Raw genomic sequence first — 24,013 nt, forward strand, 5'->3', positions numbered from 1 at the left:
GATATAGAGGCAAACAGTGCAAGCACTTACAGAGCGCCTCGTATCAAAATCAAGATTGCACAAACACACAACCACCCTGCATTGTAGAACACGGAAGAAGAGAAACAACTATTTAGAACCTCTGGTATAAGAACACGGGCAATGACTAGAGCTATGGGATTCACATTTTTAATCTTATCAAGGAATATATATATATATATATATATATATATATATATATATATATATATATATATAAAACTGATGCTTTTTTCTCTTTCATATGTCTAGGCTAAAGAATTATCCTCTGATACAGTTGTTCAACAGATTGAGAACCTAAACATAGCTTTGGACAGCTGTTATAGTGGTGATAATGTGCTTATTTTCCCTGGAGAATATAAAGCAGCAAACTTGTCCATGTTAACTGAAGATATTATTATTAAAGGCAGTAGTATGCTTTTTCCTTTTTTGCATTTAAAGTTGCCAAATTGAAAGAATGTTGTAAATTTTTATTGAGGTGAAAGAAAATGTTGGATATAACAATTTGCCTTGGTTTTTAAATTTTTAAGAAACTTACTTAAATATGAAAACATTTCTCATTTTAATCCATCACAGCTTCTTAATGCATGAATAAAGTAATTGCATATATACACAATATATTGGAATCATTTGGATAACTAAAATCATTGTGGGAACTATTCTGTGATCCTACAAGTTCAACCTCAACTTCCCCAATACCAGCACTTGGAGTCTGACAATGTTCTAATACTTTCAAAGGTTAGAACTTCCCAAAAGAGAGCATTTAAATTAATTATTTGGCTGCTCTTAAACATTTTCTTTCCTATTGCTTGTGTTAGAAGGGAAGAATTTTTTATAAATGAAGCCAAGAAAGAAAAGTTGGAAGAAGCTTTTCCATTTTCATTTTTTAATACTTTGAAAAAGCCAGTTTGCTCTAACTTGAATTTGTTTGTTGAGGAAAAAGATAAAAAGAGAAGATTTGGTGTAGTTTTTATGTGTGCATGTACTTTTAACAAGTGGGATAAAATAATAATTTATGTTAATATTTAATAATATGTAATAATTATAGGCAGAATTTCTCTTTTTTCAAGTTGGGGGAAATGAGCATAAAGTATCATGGCTATTGTCCCTGATTATGTTTGATCAGCATATGTGCACCCTGGACTGTTAAATCAGGCAAGGAATTGCCTACTGCATATGTCTACATGTTCTCATAGGATTGCATTAAAATTTTTTAACTGTACCACTTTAGCACTACCATATATATCATATTTGATATTTATGAAATAGGGTGTTAACTTAAAAAACTTAGAAACAGTATTCTTTCTATCTATCGCTCTATTGGTCTATCAATCTATTTGATGTATTAGGTTTCTTTGCTACCCAGACTTGCCTCGAGGCAACCCTAGGCAGCTTACTTATAAAAACTATAAAACCGTAAAACATGTCTATTTCTGAAAACAATAAAATAGAATTAAAGTTATGCTTTCACTGTTGGAGGTATTAAAATACTAAGTTGCTTTTTAATATAATTTTCTCCTTTTCTTCAGGAGTTGGAAAACCAGAGGAAATTGTGATAGTTTCAGAACCTGCTAATGAGAGTTTTGTAGTATCTAGGGCTAAAAATGTCAAATTCATGAATATTACATTGCTTCAGCAAGGGACTGTTGATGGAATTATTGTAGTTGAATCTGGACACACAGTTTTGGAGAATTGTATATTGAAGTGTGAAGGAACTGGTATTTGTGTACTTGTCGGGGCTTCACTGACGGTTACAAATAGTGAAATTACTGGAGCACAGGTATTTTCTTTTTCTGTTCATTCAAGATGCAGCACGTATGCATGAATGTAAAATATTTACTTAGGTTGAATATTGCTAAACACATTGATTTGTGCTTTAGATTGTAAGCCGCCCTGAGTCTTCGGAGAAGGGCGGGATATAAATGGGATTTAAAAAAAAGTACCTGCACATTAGAAGGGGGAAAGAGGCAACACAAAATTTATTTGCTGCCATTTAGTAATCATCATTTTTGCAGTCTCAGTCTGGTAAGCCCTGAGATTTCAATTATTTTCCAAACAAATTTTTAAATATCTTGGCCCTCCTCAAATTCTTTCAAAAACATGAAGCTAATGAGGTGTAAGACAGGTTCCAAAGGCAGTCCTAACTAGTATTTCTTTTCTAGATTTGGTTTAATGTAAATGTTGATTGTTGAGTGACCTTGGAGTTTCCTAATGCAATAAGCTCGTCACTTTATCCTTAATTATTAAATATTTTACGTACCACTAGATGGCAGCAAAAACTATGTTGTTAGTTGCAAAGTCATGTCTGACCCATGGACAAAGTTCCTCCAGGCCTTCCTGGCCTCTACCATCTTTTGGAGTCCATTTAAGCTCACGCCTACTGCTTCATTGACTCCAGTGACTCCATCCAGCCACCTCATTCTCGGTCGTCCCCTTCTTCTATTGTCCTCAATCTTTCCCAGCATTAGGCTCTTCTCCAGTGAGTCCTTCCTTCTCATTAAGTGGCCAAAGTATTTGAGTTTCAACTTCAGCATCTGGCCTTCTAAAGAGCAGTCAGGGTTGATCTCCTCCAGGACTGACCGGTTTGATCGCCTTGCAGTCCAAGAGACTCTCAGGAGTCTTCTCCAGCACCATAGTTCAAAGGCCTCAATTCTTTGGCGCTCAGCCTTTCTTATGGTCCGACTTTCACTGCCATACATTGCAACTGGGAAGACCATAGCCCTGACTATACACACTTTTGTTGACAGAGTGATGTCTCTGCTTTTTAGTGTGCTGTCTAGATTTGCCATAGCTTTCCTCCCCAAAAGCAAGCGTCTTTTAATTTCTTGGCTGCAGTCCCCATCTGCGGTGAACTTGGAGCCCAGGAAAATAAAATCTGTCACTACCTCCATTTCTTCCCCATCTATTTGCCAGGAATTGAGAGGGCCAGATGCCATGATCTTGGTTTTCTTAATGTTGAGTTTCAAGCCCACTTTTGCACTCTTCTTCACCTGCATCAAGAGGCTCTTTAGTTCCTCTTCACTTTCTGCCATTAGAGTGGTATCATCTGCATATCTTAGGTTGTTGATATTTCTTCGGGCAATCTTAATTCCAACTTTTGATTGATGTAGCCCTGTCTTTCTCATGATGTGCTCTGCATATAAGTTAAACAGGCAGGGAGACAGTATACAGCCTTGCTGGACTCCTTTCCCAATTTTGAACCAATCAGTGGTTCCGTGTCCAGTTCTCACTGTTGCTTCTTGACCTGCATATAGGTTTCTCAAGAGACAAATAAGATGGTCTGGTACTCCCATCTCTTTAAGAACTTGTCACAATTTGTTGTGATCCACACAATCAAATGCTTTAGCATAGTCAATGAAGCAGAAGTAGATGTTTTTCTGGAACTTCCTAGCTTTCTCCATGTCCAGTGTATGTTGGCAATTTGATCTCTATTTCCTCTGCCTCCTTCCTGTATCTCTGGTAGTTTTCGATCCACGTACTGCCGGAGTCTAACATAGGATTTTAAGCATAACTTTAGTGCAATGGTGCAATAGTTTGAACATTCTTTGGCATTGCCTTTCTTTGGAACTGGAATGTAAACTGACCTTTTCTAGTCCTGTGGCCACTGTTGAGTTTTCCAAATTTGCTGGCAAATTGAGTGTAGCACTTTTACTGCATTGGCTTTTAAGATAATGATTAGCTCAGCTGGAATACTGTCACCTCCACTAGCTTTGTTGTTGCTCAGATTTCCTAAGGTCCATTTCACTTCACATTCTAGGATGTCTGGTTCGGGGTCAGTGACCACCTAGTCGTGGTTATCTGGGACATCAAGCTCGTTCTTGTATAGTTCTTCTGTGTAGTTTTGCCACCTCTTAATCTCTTCTGCCTCTATTAGGTCCCTGCCATTTTGATCCTTTATCATGCCCATTTTTGCATTAAACATTCCCTTCATATCTCCAATTTTCTGGGAAGAGATCTCTGGTCGTCCCTATTCTATTGTTTTCTTCTATTTCTTTGCACTGTTCATTTAAGAAAGCATTCTTATCTCTTCTAGCTATTCTCTGGAATTCTGCATTCAATTGGGTCCATAATTCTTCAGGCACTCTGTGTCTATCAGATCTAATTTTTTTTTCCTGCCCAAGATGGCGACGGCCGCAACCTAAGCTTCGGGCGCTCTTTGAGGGCTCCAAAGGATTTAGCTCGGGGAAGCCCACGGTATGTTGAGGCGATTCTGGGGGTGGGGGATCTAAAAACAACTGCTGGGCGCTGTTTTCTGCGGCGCTGAGCCCCCCCCTTCGAACTAGCGGCGCTTGACATCTGCCGCCTGCCGACCTGCTGGCCCCATGATGGCGCCGAGCGCTGCTATGCCGTGAAATCCGGGACGTCTGCCTTGCTTTCTTCATCTGCTGCTGGCCGAGGCGACTTCATGCTGCTGCTGGCCGAGGCGACTCTGGGAATCGGGGGTTTTTAAAACAGCTGCTGGGCGCTGCTCTTCGTGGCGCTGAGGCCCCCCCTCCGAAATAGCGGCTTGTTGATTCTAACGAGCGGTGCTGAGAACTGCCTGTCGACTTGCTGAGCTCCATTATGGCGCTGAGCGCTGCCACGCCGTGAAGCCCGGGACGTCTGCCTTGTTTTTCATCTGCTTGCGGGACGAGGCGATTTTGGGGATTGGGGATTTTTGAAACAGCTGCTGGGTGCTGCTTTTTGTGACGCTGAGCCCCCCCCCCGAACCAGCGGCCTGCTGATTTGAATGAGCAGCGCTGAGAATTCCCTGCCGACCTGCTGAGCTCCGTTATGGCGCCGAGCACTGCTACAGCGCCGTTAAGCCCGGGACGCCTTGCCTGCCTTCCCTCCTCTGCCTGCTCGCCGTGGATACCCTCTTCTTGTCGGAGGGGCAGCGGCGATGATCCCACCGGACGGAGATCCTTCTATGACCATCTGCTGGCTGGCACCGTTTTTTTGCGGTGCGGAGCCTCCTTCTCCTCCCGGATGGTGGTTGCAGACTGTGGGCCTGGTCATCGGCCTCGGTGGACATGCTATCGAATTCCCTGACTCAATATAGCTGCTGGGATCACCTCTCTCCGCCGTTGGAAGATGGTTTCGACTGGCGGACGGGCATTGGGGAGAGAATGTTTCTGCTCTTCCCCCTCAGACTGGCGGCGCTGGTTGGCGGTGTGAGGATCGACAGAGGCCTGGCCTGCCTGTCCTTTACTTTCTTTGTTGACAGGCAGGCATTATGGCTAGCTCCGTACCTGATGGGAATTAAGATCTCCCTATTGATAGTCCAATGTGGACGGGACCGAACCGTGGTGGGAGGACGGTTTTGGACTGGTCAGCGACCACCTCACTGTTGTGAGAGACCAGTTGGGGTGGGCCTGGCTCAGGATCCCCCTTTTCTCTCTCTTCTCCAGTTAGACTCCTCAGCTGGAGTGAGAGGACGGCTGAGGTTGTCCCTTGGATTTCCATCTCAGATGAGAGCTGAGATGGCCTTGCAGATTGAGAGATATGTCCACTGGACTTCTTCTTTCTCCATCTATGTACCATCAACGAGCGATCCTCTGGACATATTTGCAACATCGGCCCTAAGAGACTATTCGAGCGCAATATGGTCTATCGTTATTCCGAAGCGGACTTGTATGCCCTTAGGGCAGTTCCTGCCTCATGGGCGCAACCTGTCGCCTGTTTCCATACTCCCCTTAATGACGGGCCCAAGCTTTGGGACTCCGAGAGGTGGTTGGGCTTAGATAGGGGCCTCGAGTTAAGACGTGCTAAGAGGCCCCTGATAAGATTATTAGCCGGTTATTTTAAGAGGTTAGGGAGGGAGAGGGAGGGGGGGTAGGGAGGGAACCTGTAACCGGCACTCAGTCTGGACCTGTTAGAGGTCCCGACGGGACGGGGTCGGGGGAGGTGGCTGCTGGCGCTGGGAATGTGGGGGTGGGGCATCGAATCCCCACGGCGATAGGGTATGGCAGCAGGTGTTTGCGCGGAGGGCCATATCAACATCTGGGATTGCGCCCCCGCTATCTCCGAGCGGTGGCACGCTCCGACCCTCCGGTTAGCACCCTCTTACCTGGGGATGAGGGTGATCAGGCCCCTGAGCTCAGGTTGGTCTATTTTAACGCTAGATCCGTAGTTAACAAAGCTCCCCTCATCCGTGATCTGATCGAGGAGGAATGTGCGGATCTAGCGTGCATCACGGAGACTTGGCTGGGCTCAGAGGGAGGGGTGCCTCTCTCCGAGTTATGCCCGCCAGGTTTCCGGGTGCTGCACCAGCCACGGGCTCAGGGCAGGGGTGGCGGGGTGGCAGTGGTTATTCGGGAGACTTTGTGTCCCTGGGAGGCCACCATTGTCCAGATGGCCGGGAGTGAATCCCTCCTCTTGAGATGTGGTCCTCGGGTTCAGTTGGGCTTGTTGCTTGCATACCTGGCGCCCAGCTGTGTGGCAACAGCCCTGCCTGAGCTGCTCGACACCCTCTCAGGGTTGGCGGTGGAGTTCCCCAGGCTTATAGTCCTGGGTGACTTCAACCTGCCATCACTGGGAGGGTCGTCGGAGTTAGCTCGGGAGTTCATGGCCTCCATGACAGCCATGGGCCTGACCCAGGTTATTGAGGGCCCGACTCATGAGGGGGATCATACTCTCGACCTGGTGTTCCTGTCTGGACAGTGGTTGGATGATCTGGGAGGGGGTTCCCCGTCCATCACCCCTCTGTCATGGTCAGATCATCACCTCCTGAGGCTGGTTTTCCGTCATGCCACCCCCCGCTGCTGGGCGGCGGAACCGACCAGGTGGTTCCGCCACAGGCGCCTAATGGACCTGGATCGGTTCCAGAGGGCCCTTGGGCCTATACCTATCACCCTTACCCACAGCCCAGTCGATGCTCTGGTGGAGGCCTGGGAAATGGCTGCCACAAGGGCACTCGACTGCGTTGTACCCATGCGACCTCTGACCCGTCGCAGATCCCGCTGGGCCCCATGGTTCTCTGTGGAGCTCCGGGAGATGAAGCGCCGGAGACGAGGTCTAGAGAGCGGTTGGAGATCCAGCCGATCCGAATCCGACCGATTGCAGTTAAGAAACTTTATAAGGTCTTATCTTGCGGCGATAAGGACGGCGAAGTCTAACTACTTTGCCGCCCTTATCGCGTCCGCAGATAATCGCCCGGCCGCCCTGTTTAGGGTGACTCGCTCCCTCCTCAACCAGGAGGTGAGAGAGGATCCCTTGCAGGGATGAGCCGAGGAGTTTAGTCATCATCTGGCGGACAAAATCGCTTGGATCCGGACCGGCTTGGACTCTGACTGGGCAGAGTCTGAGGTGGAGGAATCAGGCGGTCTTGAGCACGTTATCTGGACTGAGTTCGACCCTGTTTCCCCTGATGATGTGGACAGGATCATGGGGAGACTGAGCACCACCACCTGTTTGTTGGATCCGTGCCCCTCCTGGCTAGCTTATGCGGCTCGGGAGGGAACACGAGGCTGGTTCCATGCAGTAATAACTGCTTCCTTGAAGGAGGGTGTCTTTCCTGCCGCCTTGAAGGAGGCGGTGGTGAGACCCCTTCTCAAGAAGCCTGCTTTGGACCCGGCTGTTTTAAACAACTATCGTCCAGTCTCCAACCTTCGCTTTCTGGCAAAGGTTGTTGAGAGTGTGGTGGCGCACCAGCTCCCTCTGTTCCTGGAGGAAACTGATTATCTGGACCCGTACCAATCGGGCTTCAGGCCCGGACACAGCACGGAGACGGCATTGGTCGCGCTGGTGAATGATCTCTGGAGGGCTAGGGACAGGGGTTGTTCCTCTGTCCTGGTCCTATTAGATCTCTCAGTGGCGTTCGATACCATCGACCATGGTATCTTGCTGCGGCGTCTCAGGGGGCTGGGAGTGGGAGGCACCGTTTTACGGTGGTTCTCCTACCTCCAGGGCCGCTCGCAGTCGGTGTTGACAGGAGGGCAGAGATCCGCCCCGAGGTCTCTCATTTGTGGAGTTCCTCAGGGGTCGGTTCTCTCGCACCTCCTGTTCAACATCTATATGAAGCCGCTGGGCGAGATCATTCGTGGTTTTGGGGTGGGGTATCACCAGTACGCTGATGATACCCAACTTTTTCTTTCCACCCCGAACCAACCCAGTGATGCCCTCTCCGTGATGTCCCGGTGCCTGGAGGCGGTTCAGGTCTGGATGGGGAGAAACAGGCTTCGTCTCAATCCCGCCAAGACTGAGTGGCTGTGAATATCGGTATCTCGGGTTAACCAAGTTATTCCATCCTTAATGATGGGGGGTAAGGTGTTACCCCCCATTGATAGGGCTCGCAACCTGGGCGTCCTCCTGGATTCACGGCTCAATTTTGAAGACCATATAGGAGCCGTGACCAGGGGGGCTTTTGCACAGGTTCGCCTGGTGTGCCAGTTGCGTCCCTATCTGGACCGAGACGCCCTACGCACAGTTACTCATGCGCTTGTGACCTCCCGTTTGGACTACTGTAACGCTCTCTACATGGGGCTGCCCTTGAAGACCACTCGGAGGCTTCAACTGGTGCAGAATGCGGCCGCGTGAGTTGTAATGGGGGTTTCCCGATACTCCCATGTAACACCTCTACTCCGCAAGCTGCATTGGCTTCCGGTTGCCCTCCGGGTGAAATTCAAGGTGCTGGTTATTACCTATAAAGCCCTACATGGCCTGGGTCCGGGTTATTTGAGGGAACACCTGCTGCCGGCATCAAACGCCCTTCGCCCAGTGCGCTCCCACAGGGAGGGTCTGCTCAGGGTTCCGCCGGTGAGAGATTGCCGGCGGGTGACACCCAGGGATAGGGCCTTCTCAGTGGGAGCGCCTGCCCTCTGGAACCAGCTGCCGGTGGAGCTGAGAACTGCCCCCGACCTCCGATCATTCTGCCGGGGCCTGAAGACCTGGCTCTTTGAGCTCTCGGGCCCAGGCTGAGGAGAAATTTTTAATTGGGGTTTTTAATGTGTACAGGGTCAATTTAATATTTTTTTAATTTGGTTTTAACTTTTGTATGTTGGATTTTTTAATTCCCTGTAAACCGCCCTGAGTCCTCAGGGAAAGGGCGGTATATAAATGTAACTAAATAAATAAATAAATAATTCCTTAAATCTTTTTGTCACCTCTACTGTGTATTCATCAGGGATATGATTTAGTTCATATCGGAGTGGCCTAGTGCTTTTCCCTACTTTCTTCAATTTAAACCTAAATTTTGCAACAAGAAGCTCATGATCTGAGCCACAGTCAGCTCCTGGTCTTGTTTTTACTGACAGTATAGAGCTTCTCCGTCTTCGGCTGCAGAGCACATAGTCAATCTGATTTCTGTGTTGACCGTCTAGAGATGTCCATGTGTAGAGCCGTCTTTTGGGTCATTGGAAAAAAGTGTTTGCTAATACCATCATATTCTCTTGACAAAATTCTATCAGCCTGTGCCCTGCTTCATTTTGTACTCCAAGGCCAAACTTGCCTGTTATTCCAGTTATCTTTTGGCTTCCTACTTTAGCATTCCAATCCCCCATGATGATAAGGACATCTTTTTTTTTTGGTGTTAGTTCTATAAGGTGCTGTCGGGCTTCATAGAACTGGTCAGTTTCATCCTCTTCAGCACCAGTGTTTGGGGCATATACGGTTTGCCTTGGATTCACACTGAGATCATTCTGTCATCTGGGGGATTGTATCCCAGTATTGCTTTTCCTACTCTTTTATTGACTATGAAGGCTACTCCATTTCTTCTGAGGGATTCTTGCCCGCAGTAGTATACCTGATGGTCATCTGAATTAAATTCACCCATTCCTGATTCCTAAGATGTCGATGTTCAGTCTTGTCATCTTTTGTTTAACCACGTCCCGCTTGCTTTGATTCATGGATCTTACATTCCAGGTTCCTATGGAGAAAAAATCTTTACAGCATCGGACTTTCCTTTCACCACCAGACACATCCACAGCTGAGCGTCCTTTCGGCTTTGGCCCAGTCACTTCATTCTTTCTGGCGCTACTAGTACTAGCCCTCTGCTCTTCCCCAGTAGCATACCTTCTGACCTGAGAGGCTCATCTTCCATCGTCATATCTTTTTGCCTTTTGGTACTGTCCATGGGGTTTTCATGGCAAAGATAGTGGAGTCGGTTGCCATTTCCTTCTCCAGTGGATCACATTTTGTCAGAACTCTTGCTATGACCTGTCTGTCTTGGGTGGTTCTGCACGGCATAGCTCATAGCTTCATTGAGTTACGCAAGCCCCTTTGCCGTGACAAGGCAGTAATCCACAAAAGGGAGCAAAAACTATAGGTATAGCCTTTAGGCTTTTAAAGGCTATGAACTAAACATTTTTCCCTTGTTTTTCTGTATCTTTGGGTTCCTTTTCCTCTAGGCTGCAACATATTTTTTATCCCTTTTTAAAAAGACATTTATCCACAATATTGCCAATAAATACATTTGAACAATAGGCAGTAAAATTAATTATTTCAGGGGTGATTGAATTCATACTTTTGGGCAAAGCATTTAGAGCCTAGAGGAAAGCTAAGTCAATTTATTCAAGGTAAAGTTTGTGCTGTAATTTGGAGAATGGCTGTGTGGCATTTCTGCAAAAAATCAAATAGTGGAAATTCTCCCTTTATAAAAATTTTGCCAACACCCCAGCACAGTGAAATTACATTTTATGTCATTTTTAAAGATTTTTGTATCTTGGAAATGATTATTAAAAAGATATTTAGCAGTTATATTTCATCCACTCCTGTTAAGAGAGGTGAGAGTCATTGGTTCTTGATGCAGTAGAAACAGTAGATGCTTCAAGGAAACCCTTACTGTAGATTTGTTATTGACTGTGGTTCCAAGAAGAGGAAATTGGAAAACATTTTCAGTCTAAATATTTAAAGATTATAGGTAGTCCTTGACTTATAAACACTATTGAGACAGAAATGTCTGTCATAAGTCACTCCAATTGTAAGTCAAGTTGGATTTTACAACAATTTTACTGCAGAAATTAAATAAATTCATGATTGTTAAGTGAATCCAGCTTCCCCGGTGGCCATGTTTTCCAAATCATATCATATATAGTGAGGGGAAAACTATTTGATCCCCTACTGGTTTTGTACATTTGCCCACTGACAAAGAAATGAACAGTCTATATTTTTAGTGGTAGGTTTATTTTAACAGAGACAGAGACAGAATAACAACAAAATCCAGAAAAACACATTTAAAAAAAGTTATAAATTGATTTGCATTTTAATGAGTGAAATCAGTATTTGATCCCCTATCGATCAGCAAGATTTCTGGCTCCCAGGTATCTTTTATACAGGTACTGAGCTGAGATTAGGAGCACTCTCTTAAAGGGAGTGATCCTAATCTCACTTTGTTACCTGTATAAAAGACACCTGTCCACAGAAGCAATCAATCAGATTCCAAACTCTCCACCATGGCCAAGACCAAAGAGCTGTCCAAGGATGTCAGGGACAAGATTGTAGACCTACACAAGGCTGGAATGGGCTACAAGACTATCGCCAAGCCACTTGGTGAGAAGGTGACAACAATTGGTGTGATTATTCGGAAATGGAAGAAATACCAAATATCTGCCAATCGCCCTTGGTCTGGGGCTTCATGCAAGATCTCACCTCGTGGAGTTTCAGTGATCATGAGAATGGTGAGGAATCAGCCCAGAATTGTACGGGAGTATCTTGTCAATGATCTCAAGGCGGTTGGGACCATAGCCACCAAGAAAACAATTGGTAACATGCTACGCCGTGAAATCCTGTAATCCTGTAGCACCCGCAAGGTCCCCCTGCTCAAGGAAGCACATATATGGGCCTGTCTGAAGTTTGCCAATGAACATCTGAATGATTCAGAGAACTGGGTGAAAATGTTATGGTCAGAAAAGACCAAAATCGAGCTCTTTGGCATCAACTCAGTTCACCATGTTAGGAGGAATGCTGCCTATGACCCCAAGAACTGTGAAACATGGAGGTGGAAACATGCTTTGGGAGTGTTTTTCTGCTAAGGGGACAGGACAACTTCACTGCATCAAAGGGACGATGGATGGGGCCATGTACCGTCAAATCGGGTGAGAATCTCCTTCCCTCAGCCAGGCATTGAAAATGGATATTTCAGCATGGCAATGACCCAAAACAAGGCCAAGGCAACAAAACAAGGCCAAGGCAACAAAGGAGTGGCTCAAGAAGAAGCACATTAAGGTCCTGTAGTGGCCTAGCCAGTCTCCAGACCTTAATCCCATAGAAAATCTGGAGATACAGAATATTTTCAAACATGGAATTTATTTTATCAGTGGTTGGAAAAAAAGGGTAGAGACTAAGAATGTAACTTGTATTATGAAGCAAACAAATTAACCCAGACAACACAATGTTTATTAAGCACTAATCAAATGTAATAATATATTTAAAAAAAAATCTGGAGGGAGCTGAAGGTTCGAGCTGCCAAACATCAGCCTCGAAACCTTAATGACTTGGAGAGGATCTGCAAAGAGGAGTGAGACAAAATCCCTCTTAAGATGCATGCAAACCTGGTGGCCAACTACAAGAAACATCTGACCTCTATGACTATCAACAAGGATTTTGCCACCAAGTACTAAGGCATGTTTTGTGAAGGGGTCAAATACTTATTTCACTCATTAAAATGCAAATCAATTTATAACTTTTGAAATGTGTTTTTGTGAATTTTTTGTTGTTATTCTGTCTCTGTTAAAATAAACCTACCATTAAAATTATAGATTGATCATTTCTCTGTCAGTGGGTAAATGTACAAAATCAGCAGGGGATCAAATAATTTTTTCCCTCACTGTAACTGCATGATGCTGCAAGTAATCAAAAATGTGAGCTGGTTTCCAAGTGCCCCAACTGTGGTCAGATGACCATGGGAGTATTTAATTTTTGTGGAGAAAAAAGTAGAGGCAAAAATCAAAGTAGCTGTAATCACAGCACACGTGACAGCAGATAAGACACTTGGGGGGAGGGTGTTGGAAGTTTTATTTGCTTTTTAAGCAACCTGAAAACTAAAAATTAGGGATTATGTACCCCATCATGATTGGAAAGTGCTACTGATTTTCATCACCTGGGTTTAAACCTTAAAGGGCATTAAAGGTAATAGAAAAGGAGTTATTCTTGCGTATTGCATTGGGAGAACTTAAGCCATTGCGGCTTATAATTATGACAAGATGATTCCAGTATGATTCAGCCAGCTCAAAAAGATATTTGGTGAACTAAATATATAAGGAAAGATAACATGAGTTATGGACGTTTTATGTCTATGATTTATTTAGTTACATTTTGCTACTGCATCTTTAAGAAAAACCTATTTTGATTTCCTTTTGTTTTTGTTCATGGCTATTTTGGGTATTATTAAAGGAAAAATTTTTCTCCATTTTCTTTCTTCTGACTAACCAGATCTCATTTTCCTTTGCAATGAACTATGAGAATTTTTATTCATGACTGCTACATTAAATTTTGTTTTTATACCCAGGGACCTGGTGTTGAGTTATATCCAGGAAGTGTGGCTACCTTGGAGGATAGCAAAATTCACCATTGCAATAACTTCAGAACGAGTGACTCTTTACGGGGTAGTCTTGGTGGAATTAACATAAAGGTAAATCATTGCTGACAGTAGATTGTCACTCATAAACTGATGCTCACATTGTAGCATCAGCCATTTGTTTAAACTTAATTCGCTAAACTTCATTTACAAATTTCAATAATGAGGTTTTTTCAAATAGTTGCGCTAAACTTCATTTACAAATTTCAATAATGAGGTTTTTTCAAATAGTTGATCTTTCTGCCTCGGGCACGTTGCTAATGTAAAAAACAAGCAATATTTTTAGACTTGTGAGGTAGCTTGTTTAATGTACCTATTTTCTTCCTTAGTACCCTCCTAGTTGACAAATAGAACAGAGTTAGAAGGGACCTTAGAGGTCTTCTAGTCCAACCCCCTCACTCAGGCAGGAGACCATATAATATTCCAGAAAAATGGCTGTCCAATGGCTGTCTTCCTAACAACCTCCAATAGTGGAACATCTGCAGCTTCTGGAGGCAAGCTGATTAATTATTCTCATTGTCAGGAAAGTTCTTAGTTCTAGGTTGGATTTCTCCTTGACTAATTTTCATCTGTTACTTCTTGTCCTGTCCTCAGGTGCTTTGGAGAATAGGTTGATCACCTATTCTGATAGGCTCTCAAATATTGGAAGACTGCTGTCATGTCACCTCCTAATTCTTAACTTCATTAGACTAGAAATCCCCAGTTCCTGCAACATTCATCACAGGTTTTGGCCTCCAGCTTCTCATCTTCGTTGCTCTTCTTTGCACTCTTTCTAGAGTCTCAATATCTTTTGTTGTATCATGACCAAAACTGGACACAGTATTCCAAACATGGTCTTACGAAAGCAGTATAAAGTAGTACTAACACTTCACCTGACCTTGATACTGTCCGCTTAGTGACTGTTCAAAGTTACAACGGCTCTGAAAAAGTGATTTATGACCATATTTCACACTTATGACCGTTGCAGCATCCCCAGGGTCATGTGATTTATATTTGGATGCTTGACAACCAATTCATATTTATGGTGGTCACATTGTCCCAAGGTCATGTGATCCCCTTTTGCAACCTTCTGACAAGCAAAGTAAGTGGGGAAACCAGATTCACTTAACAATGTTACTAATTTAACAACTGCAGTGATTCACTTAACAACTGTGGCAAGAAAAGTCATAAAATGGGGCAAAACTCATTTAACAAATTTCTCACGCCTCCTTTTATATCCTCTCTTCTTTCCCCCTTTTATATTCTCTCTTCTCTCCCCCTTATCAGGACCTGAGCAATGCCTTGCACAGCTCCAGCTGAATCTCCATCTGAAGACTGCATGAGGCTGCCTACCACCCCTAAGGCTGCCGCCATTCAGCTGGAGCTACGTGTGCTGATCCTGGGCTCTCCGCAGGACCCAGGCAATGCCTCGCATAGCTCCAGCTGACTTTCCCACAAGCCTGTGCGGCGCTGCCACCGTTTCACCTCATCCACTTTTACACTTTTTTTTACGGTGCTGTTCAACCTGTTGTACACGTACCACCGGTTGAAAAGCCCTGCACTAGGACTCTTAAATCCTTCCCAGTTACTGCTATTGAGCCACGTACCTCCTATCCCACACCTGTGCATTTGGCTTTTCTTGCCTAAGTGTAAAGTCTTATTTTCTCACCACTGAATTGCATTTTGTTGGATAGAGCCCAGTGTTCAAGTCTATCAAGATCTTTCTAGATCTTGAATATCTTCTAAAGTGTTGGCTATTCTCCTCATCTAAATTGTTTATGAAAATATCGAGGACTGGGCCTCAAACAGAACCTTGGAGCACCCTATTACATACTTCCCTCCATGTAAATGCAGTTCTATTAAATACTATACATTGAGTGCAGTTGTTCCATCAGTTACAAATCCATCTGATGGTGATGCTGTCTAACCCATATTTGCCTATCTTGCCAAGTAGTAGATTATGGTCTACTTTATCAAATGCCTTAAGGTAAAGGTAAAGGTTCCCCCGCACATGCGTGCTAGTCGTTTCCGACTCTAGGGGCCGGTGCTCATCTCCGTTTCAAAGCCGAAGAGCCAGCGTTTGTCCGAGGACGTCTCCGTGGTCATGTGGCCGGCATGACTAGACGCCAAAGGCGCACGGAACGCTATTACCTTCCCACCGTAGTGGTCCCTATTTTTCTATTTGCATTTTTTTACGTGCTTTCGAACTGCTAGGTGGGCAGAAGCTGGGACGAGTAACAGGCGCTCACTCTGTTACGCGGCACTCGGGATTCGACCCGCCAAACTGCCGACCTTCTGATCGACAACCTCAGTGTCCTAACCCACTGAGCCACCGCGTCCCAAATGCCTTACTGAAGTCCAAATAAATTATGTCCACAGCATTTCCCTTGTCCACTAATTTAGTCATCTTGTCAAAGAATTTAAAACAAAAAGTGAAATGATTGATCCTGCCTACTTGGGAGGGCATTGGGATTGTAAATAGGTTTTGCAGAGCCACGCTTGAGCTATGAGTTAAGGCACTCTTGTCCTAAACCATATGCAATGGTCTACTTTTTGCAATTGGCAGGACTCATACTATATGCTAAACTAAAAGCCTCTCCTCTCCCCCCAAAGTAAATCACAACTAAACCCAGCTTGTGAACTTAGTTGTACTCTGCATCAAATATCAGTGAGAGAGAGAGACTGGGAAATTTGAAATGATGCCCATGTTTATATAGATGACTAAGTTGAAAAAAGATTAAAATTATTAAAATATTAATTCTTTAACAGATTCTCCCTGCTCCTAAACTAAAGATGAAAAATAACCAAATTTACAGTAACAATGGTTATGGAGTGACAATTATGAAGCCTTTTGAACAGCTGGGCACTACAACAGAAGAAACAATGGAATGTGCTGCAGGAGGAGATGTAGAAGATTCTGTTTCTAAACTGATGCAGGAACTGACCCTTCAGATAAATTCAAATACACTGGAAGACATTAAGGGCATCAGCATAGTTAACTGAAGCTGCAGACTCTCATGATTTCAGCTATGTCCTACAGCATATTAAAAAATTGCTGTATAATAAATACTGTTAAAGCAATAGCTTTATAAACATTTCATATGTAAAAAGAAAGCTGAAAAGTGGTATGAATACATTTAAAATTTTCTTATCTAATAGCTTCCTGTATCAGTCATTGAATAAATCAAAGGATTGAATTCTATATGTATCTTTCCATCATATTCATATATATTGTTACTTAGGAATGTAATCTTTCAAAGGTTAGGATAGACTGGCTTTAGGAAAAAGTGAAAATCAATTCATTGAATCTACTCTGCTTATCAACTTTATTTTAATACATTATAATTAGCAATATTAGATACCAAGACAAATAGAAAATGTAAGCATTATATTAATTTTAAAAATAAGGGAGAAACTGCATCATTAGAAATAGTCCTAATTTGTAAAGCTGAGACAAGGACTTCTCTGTCTATATTGCAGCATGGGATAGCATCTATTGTAGATACAAGGTTGGCTCAAAAATCATACTCAAAAAATATTCATCAGTCATTCTTCACCAAATTGGAGAGGAATTGAATGGGATGACTGATTTTTAATAATATTTTGAATGAAGAAAGATACTTAATAGATTTATAGATGACACAATACTTAGTGGGAAAGCTAATGTGTTAACTTCTTAAAAATTTGTAGTACTGCAATACTAAATAAAGATAAAGAATTATATATTCCAGTAAATTAACTTCTTACACAGCTGCAGCTGCAGTTCTCTTGAGCTTTACATACTGGAAGGTTTGGATTCATTCTCAGACCTACAAGGTAGAAGTGATGGCAGTGAATTCAATCTTCTTTGTACACACACAAGCTCGATCAAATAAATTTGATTTGTTTGTAAGGGCCCTAAAGGGTAAACCCTAAGAAACATGCAGTAAATGTAGGCTTCCGGTTTGCCACGCGGCTGCCATGGACACCTAGAAGATGAGCTCAGTCTTTCTCATTCAGTTTTGCATCGTTGGGGGCCCCTGAAGAGAGTCGAAAGTCGCTCTGTAGGGGCAAGGAGGGACCATCGTGGGAGAGCAATAGCTCTCTCACGCTAGAGCCGGTGCAGCCCTCCAAACTGGTGAACAAAAGACCGGCTATAGTAATATGGCTCGTCACTAGGCTGTAGACAGCCAAAGTCACACTTTCCATCAGGCAACCTTAAAGCAGCGCGGAAGAGACTGGGTGAGATCTACCTCTCTTAAATCCTAATTATCTTTTGTACCTGCATAAGCTGCTTAAGTACTTTTCCCCCCCCCCGGTGCAGAGGGAAGGGGGATTTCCTCCCTCCCTCTAGAAAAAGTGGCGACTGACTAGTTGGAGTTTTAAAATGTTGGAAAAATTAATTGGATCCCAATCAGAATTTTATTTCCTAAAATTTGTGGACTAAAAGACTTTCTATTCCTTATTCTGTATTTTTATTTTTACTGAAGATCTGGGTTTTTCTTTATAAAACAAAAGCAAAACTGAAAAGATTAAAATAACTTTAGGGCTCAAAGGACAGCTTCTAATGGTGGGAGCGACATCTTGTGGCTAAACTTGATATTTCAATTTGTTATTTCTTAAAAGAAATTTGGTTGACAGCCCAGAAAATAGAAAAGACACCTGCAACCTTGAAACATTAGAAACTTAGTTGTGCTCCTAAACCAGTGGGGCAGGGGAACAAATTTTCTTTTTGAAATCCCTGACTGTAAAACCTCTAGTCTAGCACACTATCATGGAAGAAAATCAGGAACAGACTTTTCTGATGGAGGAGGATCAGGAGCAAATTCTTTACATGTTGAAAGAATTTCTCCAAACTCTCATAGCTGGTGAAGAAATGAGGCTATAGAAAGAAACCAGAAGGCAGCCTGGACTTGCAAACTCAAACTTTAATCACAACTAAAGAATTACCTATACAGAACACAACAGAAAAGGTAGAACAATTAAATACTACAACAGAAGACTTAATTGCTCAACATACACAGATAAAGGAAAATCTGGAAAAGAAACAGATAATATGGGGAAAAGAGAAGATTTTCTATATAAACCAGAAAGAAACTGAGGTGCAAGAAGAAGAACAGACGGAAAAGAAGACAACCATGTCGAGATGGAAAAACAAAGGGATGACCTCCTAGAACGGCTAGTTCTCTCAAAAAAATGGTGACTAGGTGGTATCTTCAATGTTAAATAAAAAATAACAATATAAGGAGATCTGTTTGATGACTCAAAAGCATGGACATGGAAAATGATTTGGCAAAGAAAGCTACAATAAGACTGAAGAAGAATGGGATTTTGGTCTACTTATAAGAATTAAAATGGAATAGACAAACAGATAAGATGTTTACTTTGAATATGAACTGAGATAAAGGAAATTTTAGCCATTTAAAATTTAGAAATATAAGTATTGATAATTGAATTTGAATACTGATTTGTTAATAATGGTCATATAAAGGTGATTAAGATGTATATTAGCTAAAGAAAATTGAAGAATGTAATGTATTTTTATGTAACATTAAGAATAAAATTTATTAGCTTAAATACAATATAATACCGTATTTTCCGGCGTATAAGATGACTGGGCGTATAAGACGACCCCCTACATTTCCTGTTAAATTATAGGGTTTGGGTTATACTCGCCGTATAAGACTACCCCTCTTCCAACGCACACCAAATAAAAATTAAAAAACATCAGATTTGATTTTAATATGGTAATTTTAATTCAAATGCTTATGACATGCAGGTGCTTAGTAGGAAAACTGTCACTTATAAGCATAAGGCTGTTTGTCATCAAACATGTAAACATAAAACAGTGCAAGTGGATTAAACTATAATAATAATAATAATAATAATAATAATAATAATAATAATAATAATAATAATAAGAAGAAGAAGAAGAAGAAGAAGAAGAAGAAGAAGAAGTTGGAGGGGACCTTGGAGGTCATCTAGTCCAACCCCCTGCTAAGGCAGGAAACCCTATACCATTTCAGACAAATGGCTGTCCAGTCTCTTCTTAAAAACTTCCAGTGTTGGAGCATTCACCACTTCTGGAGGCAGGTTGTTCCACTGGTTAATTGTTCTAACTGTCAGGAAGTTTCTCCTTAGTTCTAGGTTGTTTCTCTCCTTGACTAGTTTCCATCCATTGCTTCTTGTCCTGCTTTCAGGTGCTTTGGAGAATAGCTTGGCTCCTTCTGCTTTGTGGCAGCCCCTGAGATATTGGGTCACTGCTATCATGTCACCCCTCACCCTTCTCTTTGTTAAACTACACATACCCAATTCCAGCAACCGTTCCCTATTTTCCTAATTCACTTTTTCACTTTTCCTAATTCACTCTAAAGCTTTCCCTGCACAGAGCCTTACGTAAAACCAGCTGCCTGCAATTAGTGCAGGTTCTCATCCCACCAGGCTCAAGGTTGACTCAGCTTTCCATCCTTCCAAGGTAGGTAAAATGAGGACCCAGATTGTTGGGGGCAATAAGCTGACTTTGTAATAATGCTGCTTGGGGGGTGTGAAAGCCCTAATAAACAGGCATATACACAGAATGAAGGCTAAGCACATTGATTTGTGCTTTAAATTGTAAGCCACCCTGAGTCTTCGGAGAAGGGCAGGATATAAATGGGATTTTTTTTAAAAAAAAGACCAAATGGGAGATCCGCTCCAGGTTTTCCAGCCAGCCCGCCCAGTTCCTGAGTCAAATGTGTCCTTAGAGCTAAGCCGCTGCTCTGGCTGCTGCCTTCCCCACCTGCCTTTCAAGTTGGGATATACTGCAGCTGCTCTTCAACTTTAGAAAGAAAGACGCCCAGACCCCAGCCTGTAAAAAATAACAGACTGCAGCTTCTTCTCCAATTGGTCCCGCGTTCCCTGCGCAGACTAAATGGGAGATCCGCTCCAGGTTTTCCAGCCAGCCCTGTCCCTAAATTTTCAGCACCCGGGGTATAAGACGACCCCTGACTTTTGAGAAGATTTTCATGGGTTAAAAAGTCGTCTTATATGCCGGAAACTACGGTAGATACAAAGAGGAGGAGAGAGGAAGTATTAAACATTGAACTAAAATTTTGGTCATTAATTTAAGATATTTGAAAATTACTAGAAAGTAAGTATATTATATGGTATTATTAACTTGTTGCTGTAAATGGCAAGAATGAAAATAGGTAAGACGTATCCTGAACATCAGATTGTATGAGGAATTGTGATAAAGGGAATTGGGGTCATTAGGCCTACTTATGAGAATTAAAATGGAATAGACTCAAATAGCCAGGATGCATACTTTGAACATGAACTGAGATAAAGAAAATTTTAGCCATTTAAAATTCAGAAGTATAAATATTGATAATTAAGTTTGAATATTGATTGTTTATAATGGTTATGTAAAGGTGATTAAAATATATATAAGCTAAAGGAAATTGAATAATGTACTTTTATGTAGCATTAAGAATAAAAATTACTAGCTTAAATACAAGATAGATACGAAGAGGAGGAGAGACGAAGTATTAAACATTGAAATAAAAGAAATTTTGGTGACTAATTTAAGATATTTGGAAATCATTAGAATATAAAAATATACTGTATTATTAATAAGTTGATGTAAATAGCAACGTAAACAGATAAAGATGTGTATCCTGAACATCAGATTTTGTGAGGAATTGTGATAAAGGGAATTGGGGTCATTTATAATTTGGAAATGAACAATATTAAACGTTAAATCTAAATGTTAATGGTAAATCAAAATTGGGGAAAAGTCATTAGGTTATTGTCTAAAACAGACATGTCAAACACAAGGCCCGGGGGCCAGATCCGGCCCGCGAAGTGGTTTCATGTGGCCCGCGAAGCCATCCTGGAAACAGTGAGGGAACGGCCCCCACTGCCTTGACCCTGGCCCAGAGACCCTCCTTCTGCCACAGACCCTCAGATCTGTCCCACTCCTGCCCAGGCCCCCATAGGCACCCTTCATGCGAACGTTGTAGAGCTGGCCACGCCCACCCAGTAGGCCATACGCACTCTAGCCACGCCCACCCAGTAGGCCACGCCCACCCTGGCCATACCCACCCGGCCTCTTGAGGGCAACCGCAATGCTGATGCGGCCCTCAATGAAATTGAGTTTGACACCTCTGGTCTAAAAGATTGTTAGTATAAATAAGAAATATAAACTAAAAACTTGATAAAATGTAAGAAAGTTGCTTCTATGTGATTATTAGAATAAAAATTGTATAAATTCAAATATGAGTGTATATTAAGAGGAAAAGAGGAAATATATACTGTTATTAGGTTGAGATTTGTACTAATCATATTTGTATGTAATTGGATTATTGTAACTCAGTCGCCACATTGCTTTTCTATTATGTAGTTGTGATATTAGAAAACCAATAAAATTTATAATAGTAAAAAAGACATGCAGTAAATGTATTTTACTGAACTAATCAATTTTAATTCATTTTATTTTAATGAATTAATTACTTAGTCAAAATGCCATCCATATTGTGAATTAATGTGATATATGAACCCAACCACATCTGTATACATTCAGACCTTTATCCACTGAGGTCAGTGAACATAAGCCATAATCAACTTAGAAAAATAGATGAGCATAATGAACATTTTATTGGGTGAGAAAATAATTCCCTCTTCTTTGAAAAATGCAATAATTTATTCAAATAGTTACTATTTTGTGTTCCTATATATGTAATTATAGGCCATATTTATTTGATTTCTATCTCCCTTTTTATAGCAAAATGATTGAAACCCTAGTTGCAGAATGCATTTGGGATGGTATATACTATCCTAGCTCATTATGGCTGAGTAGTATTTAGGACAGCAGCTCCCAACCTTTTCTATACCCCATACCCCTAGAACGCTTCTAATATATTCTCACACCCCTTACAAAAGTCCGAAATAACAAATTATGCATATACACTATAATTTTGAAACTTCTAAACCCAAGTTTTCGCACCTCCTGGAATATCATTTCGCACCCATATTTGGGAACCCCTGATTTAGGGGGTAGATATTTAATTTATACATTAGTGTTCTGCTCAGATGAGCATTCAGAGTGGTTAGCGAAGATGAAAATGGATAAAAAAGAACCCAGCATCTATTCATTTTCAAACAATAGATGACACTAAAAATGATCTGTCTCCTAGAAGTTAGCATTCTGAAATTATACATTCATGTGTTCTAGTGCAGACGACACCCTCATAAATTGTAGGATATTACTGTTGGAGCTGTGTTGGCCATGGCTAATAAGTCCCTTCCAATGTTTTTTGCCTTGAGCAAAAAATATTAGAATATGTGATATTAGAATATAACTGCTTTGCTTGAAGTCTTTGGGTAATTCAGGAATATTGCGGGGGGGCTTTTTTTTGTTAGCTTCCAACCAAGCAACTGTTTTTTCAGCAGTCATCCAAGGACCATTCCCAAATCAATGAAGTAATGATTCTCATCTATGAGCTGATGATTCCTTATCTATATATGTCCTGCTTCCACCATTGATCATGCAACTTTGCCCAGGATTGTCTTCAAACATCTGAAATACTTTTAGGTTTCTTAGGTACTGAGCAAACTCCACATTTCCATTTCATAGAAGAATGGCTATTGAATACTTGAATTTTTTTTAGGTTAATATATTCCAGAAGTAGCATTAATGGTGAAAGCCATTTGAGCGTAACAATTTGTTCAAGTATATTAGTGATTGTGAAAGTAATTGTTACAGAAATGGAACAGTCTAGTAATTGAATTCATCCACTTGTTCAATTGGTTCATCTCTAAGAGCAAGATTAAACTATGTGCCATCAACTGTCACACTGGTCTTTTTTGTGTATCTTTCTACTCTTGCTTATATCCGATAGTTCCTGTTCTGATTCCTCTATGAAAATATCATTGGCATATGCTGTATCTATGAAGCTCAGCTCATCCACTTCACAATGAACTCTTGTACAACCAACTTTTCCCCAATATCTACTTCTAAAACTCTCATCATAACCTAGAAAAGGGCAAAAGGGTGCTTCATAGGGTAACAGTTTTTGAAGTAAGATACCTCAAATAGGATAACTTACAGAATGTTAACAAAATCCAGGACCCATGACTCCTCAGGAAATGAAATTTGGGAAAGTTGTGGCTGCATCAATGCTACTGGCTGCTGCTGCTTCTGCAATCACATCATCTTCATTTTCAATGTTTTGTGACTTTCCCAGCCCGTCTTGCTATTCCTCAGTCCTTTCCACCTCCAGCAACAGACATTTACCTATCTGCAGGAAAGTAGGAACAGGGAGAAAAGAACCCCATACACCTTTCCTGGCCCATGCCACCCATGTTCCCCCTACCTGAGCTTGCTGTCTATGCCTCCCCCAATCCATGCAGCACCTTCTCTGCACCTCATGCATCCTTCCTGGCTTGCGCCACCTCATACCTTCCCTGACCCACACTTCTTGCAGTTGTTGTGATTCAGGGTCAGCCTGTGGGTTCGGCAGTTGGGTCGGACGATTCAGAGGAGGAGGAGGGGGGTGTTGGAGAGGT

At 42.2% G+C, this 24,013-nt stretch overlaps 1 protein-coding gene across 1 annotated transcript in view; it reads left to right on the top strand.

Annotated features, from left to right (window-relative positions):
* The window catches only part of SHCBP1L (SHC binding and spindle associated 1 like), a 54,200-nt gene extending 37,691 nt beyond the window's left edge, over nucleotides 1-16,509 (top strand). Inside the window, exons 8-11 of the mRNA XM_083359089.1 lie at nucleotides 271-427; nucleotides 1,551-1,798; nucleotides 13,442-13,564; nucleotides 16,259-16,509. Coding sequence (XP_083215215.1) covers nucleotides 271-427; nucleotides 1,551-1,798; nucleotides 13,442-13,564; nucleotides 16,259-16,492 — 762 coding nt within the window. The 3' untranslated portion in view covers nucleotides 16,493-16,509. The remainder of the gene's footprint in view (nucleotides 1-270; nucleotides 428-1,550; nucleotides 1,799-13,441; nucleotides 13,565-16,258) is intronic.
* The last annotated feature ends 7,504 nt before the right edge of the window (nucleotides 16,510-24,013 follow it).

The sequence above is a fragment of the Vipera ursinii genome, assembly GCF_947247035.1.
Source record: "Vipera ursinii genome assembly, chromosome: 3".
Taxonomy (NCBI): Eukaryota; Metazoa; Chordata; class Lepidosauria; order Squamata; family Viperidae; genus Vipera; species Vipera ursinii.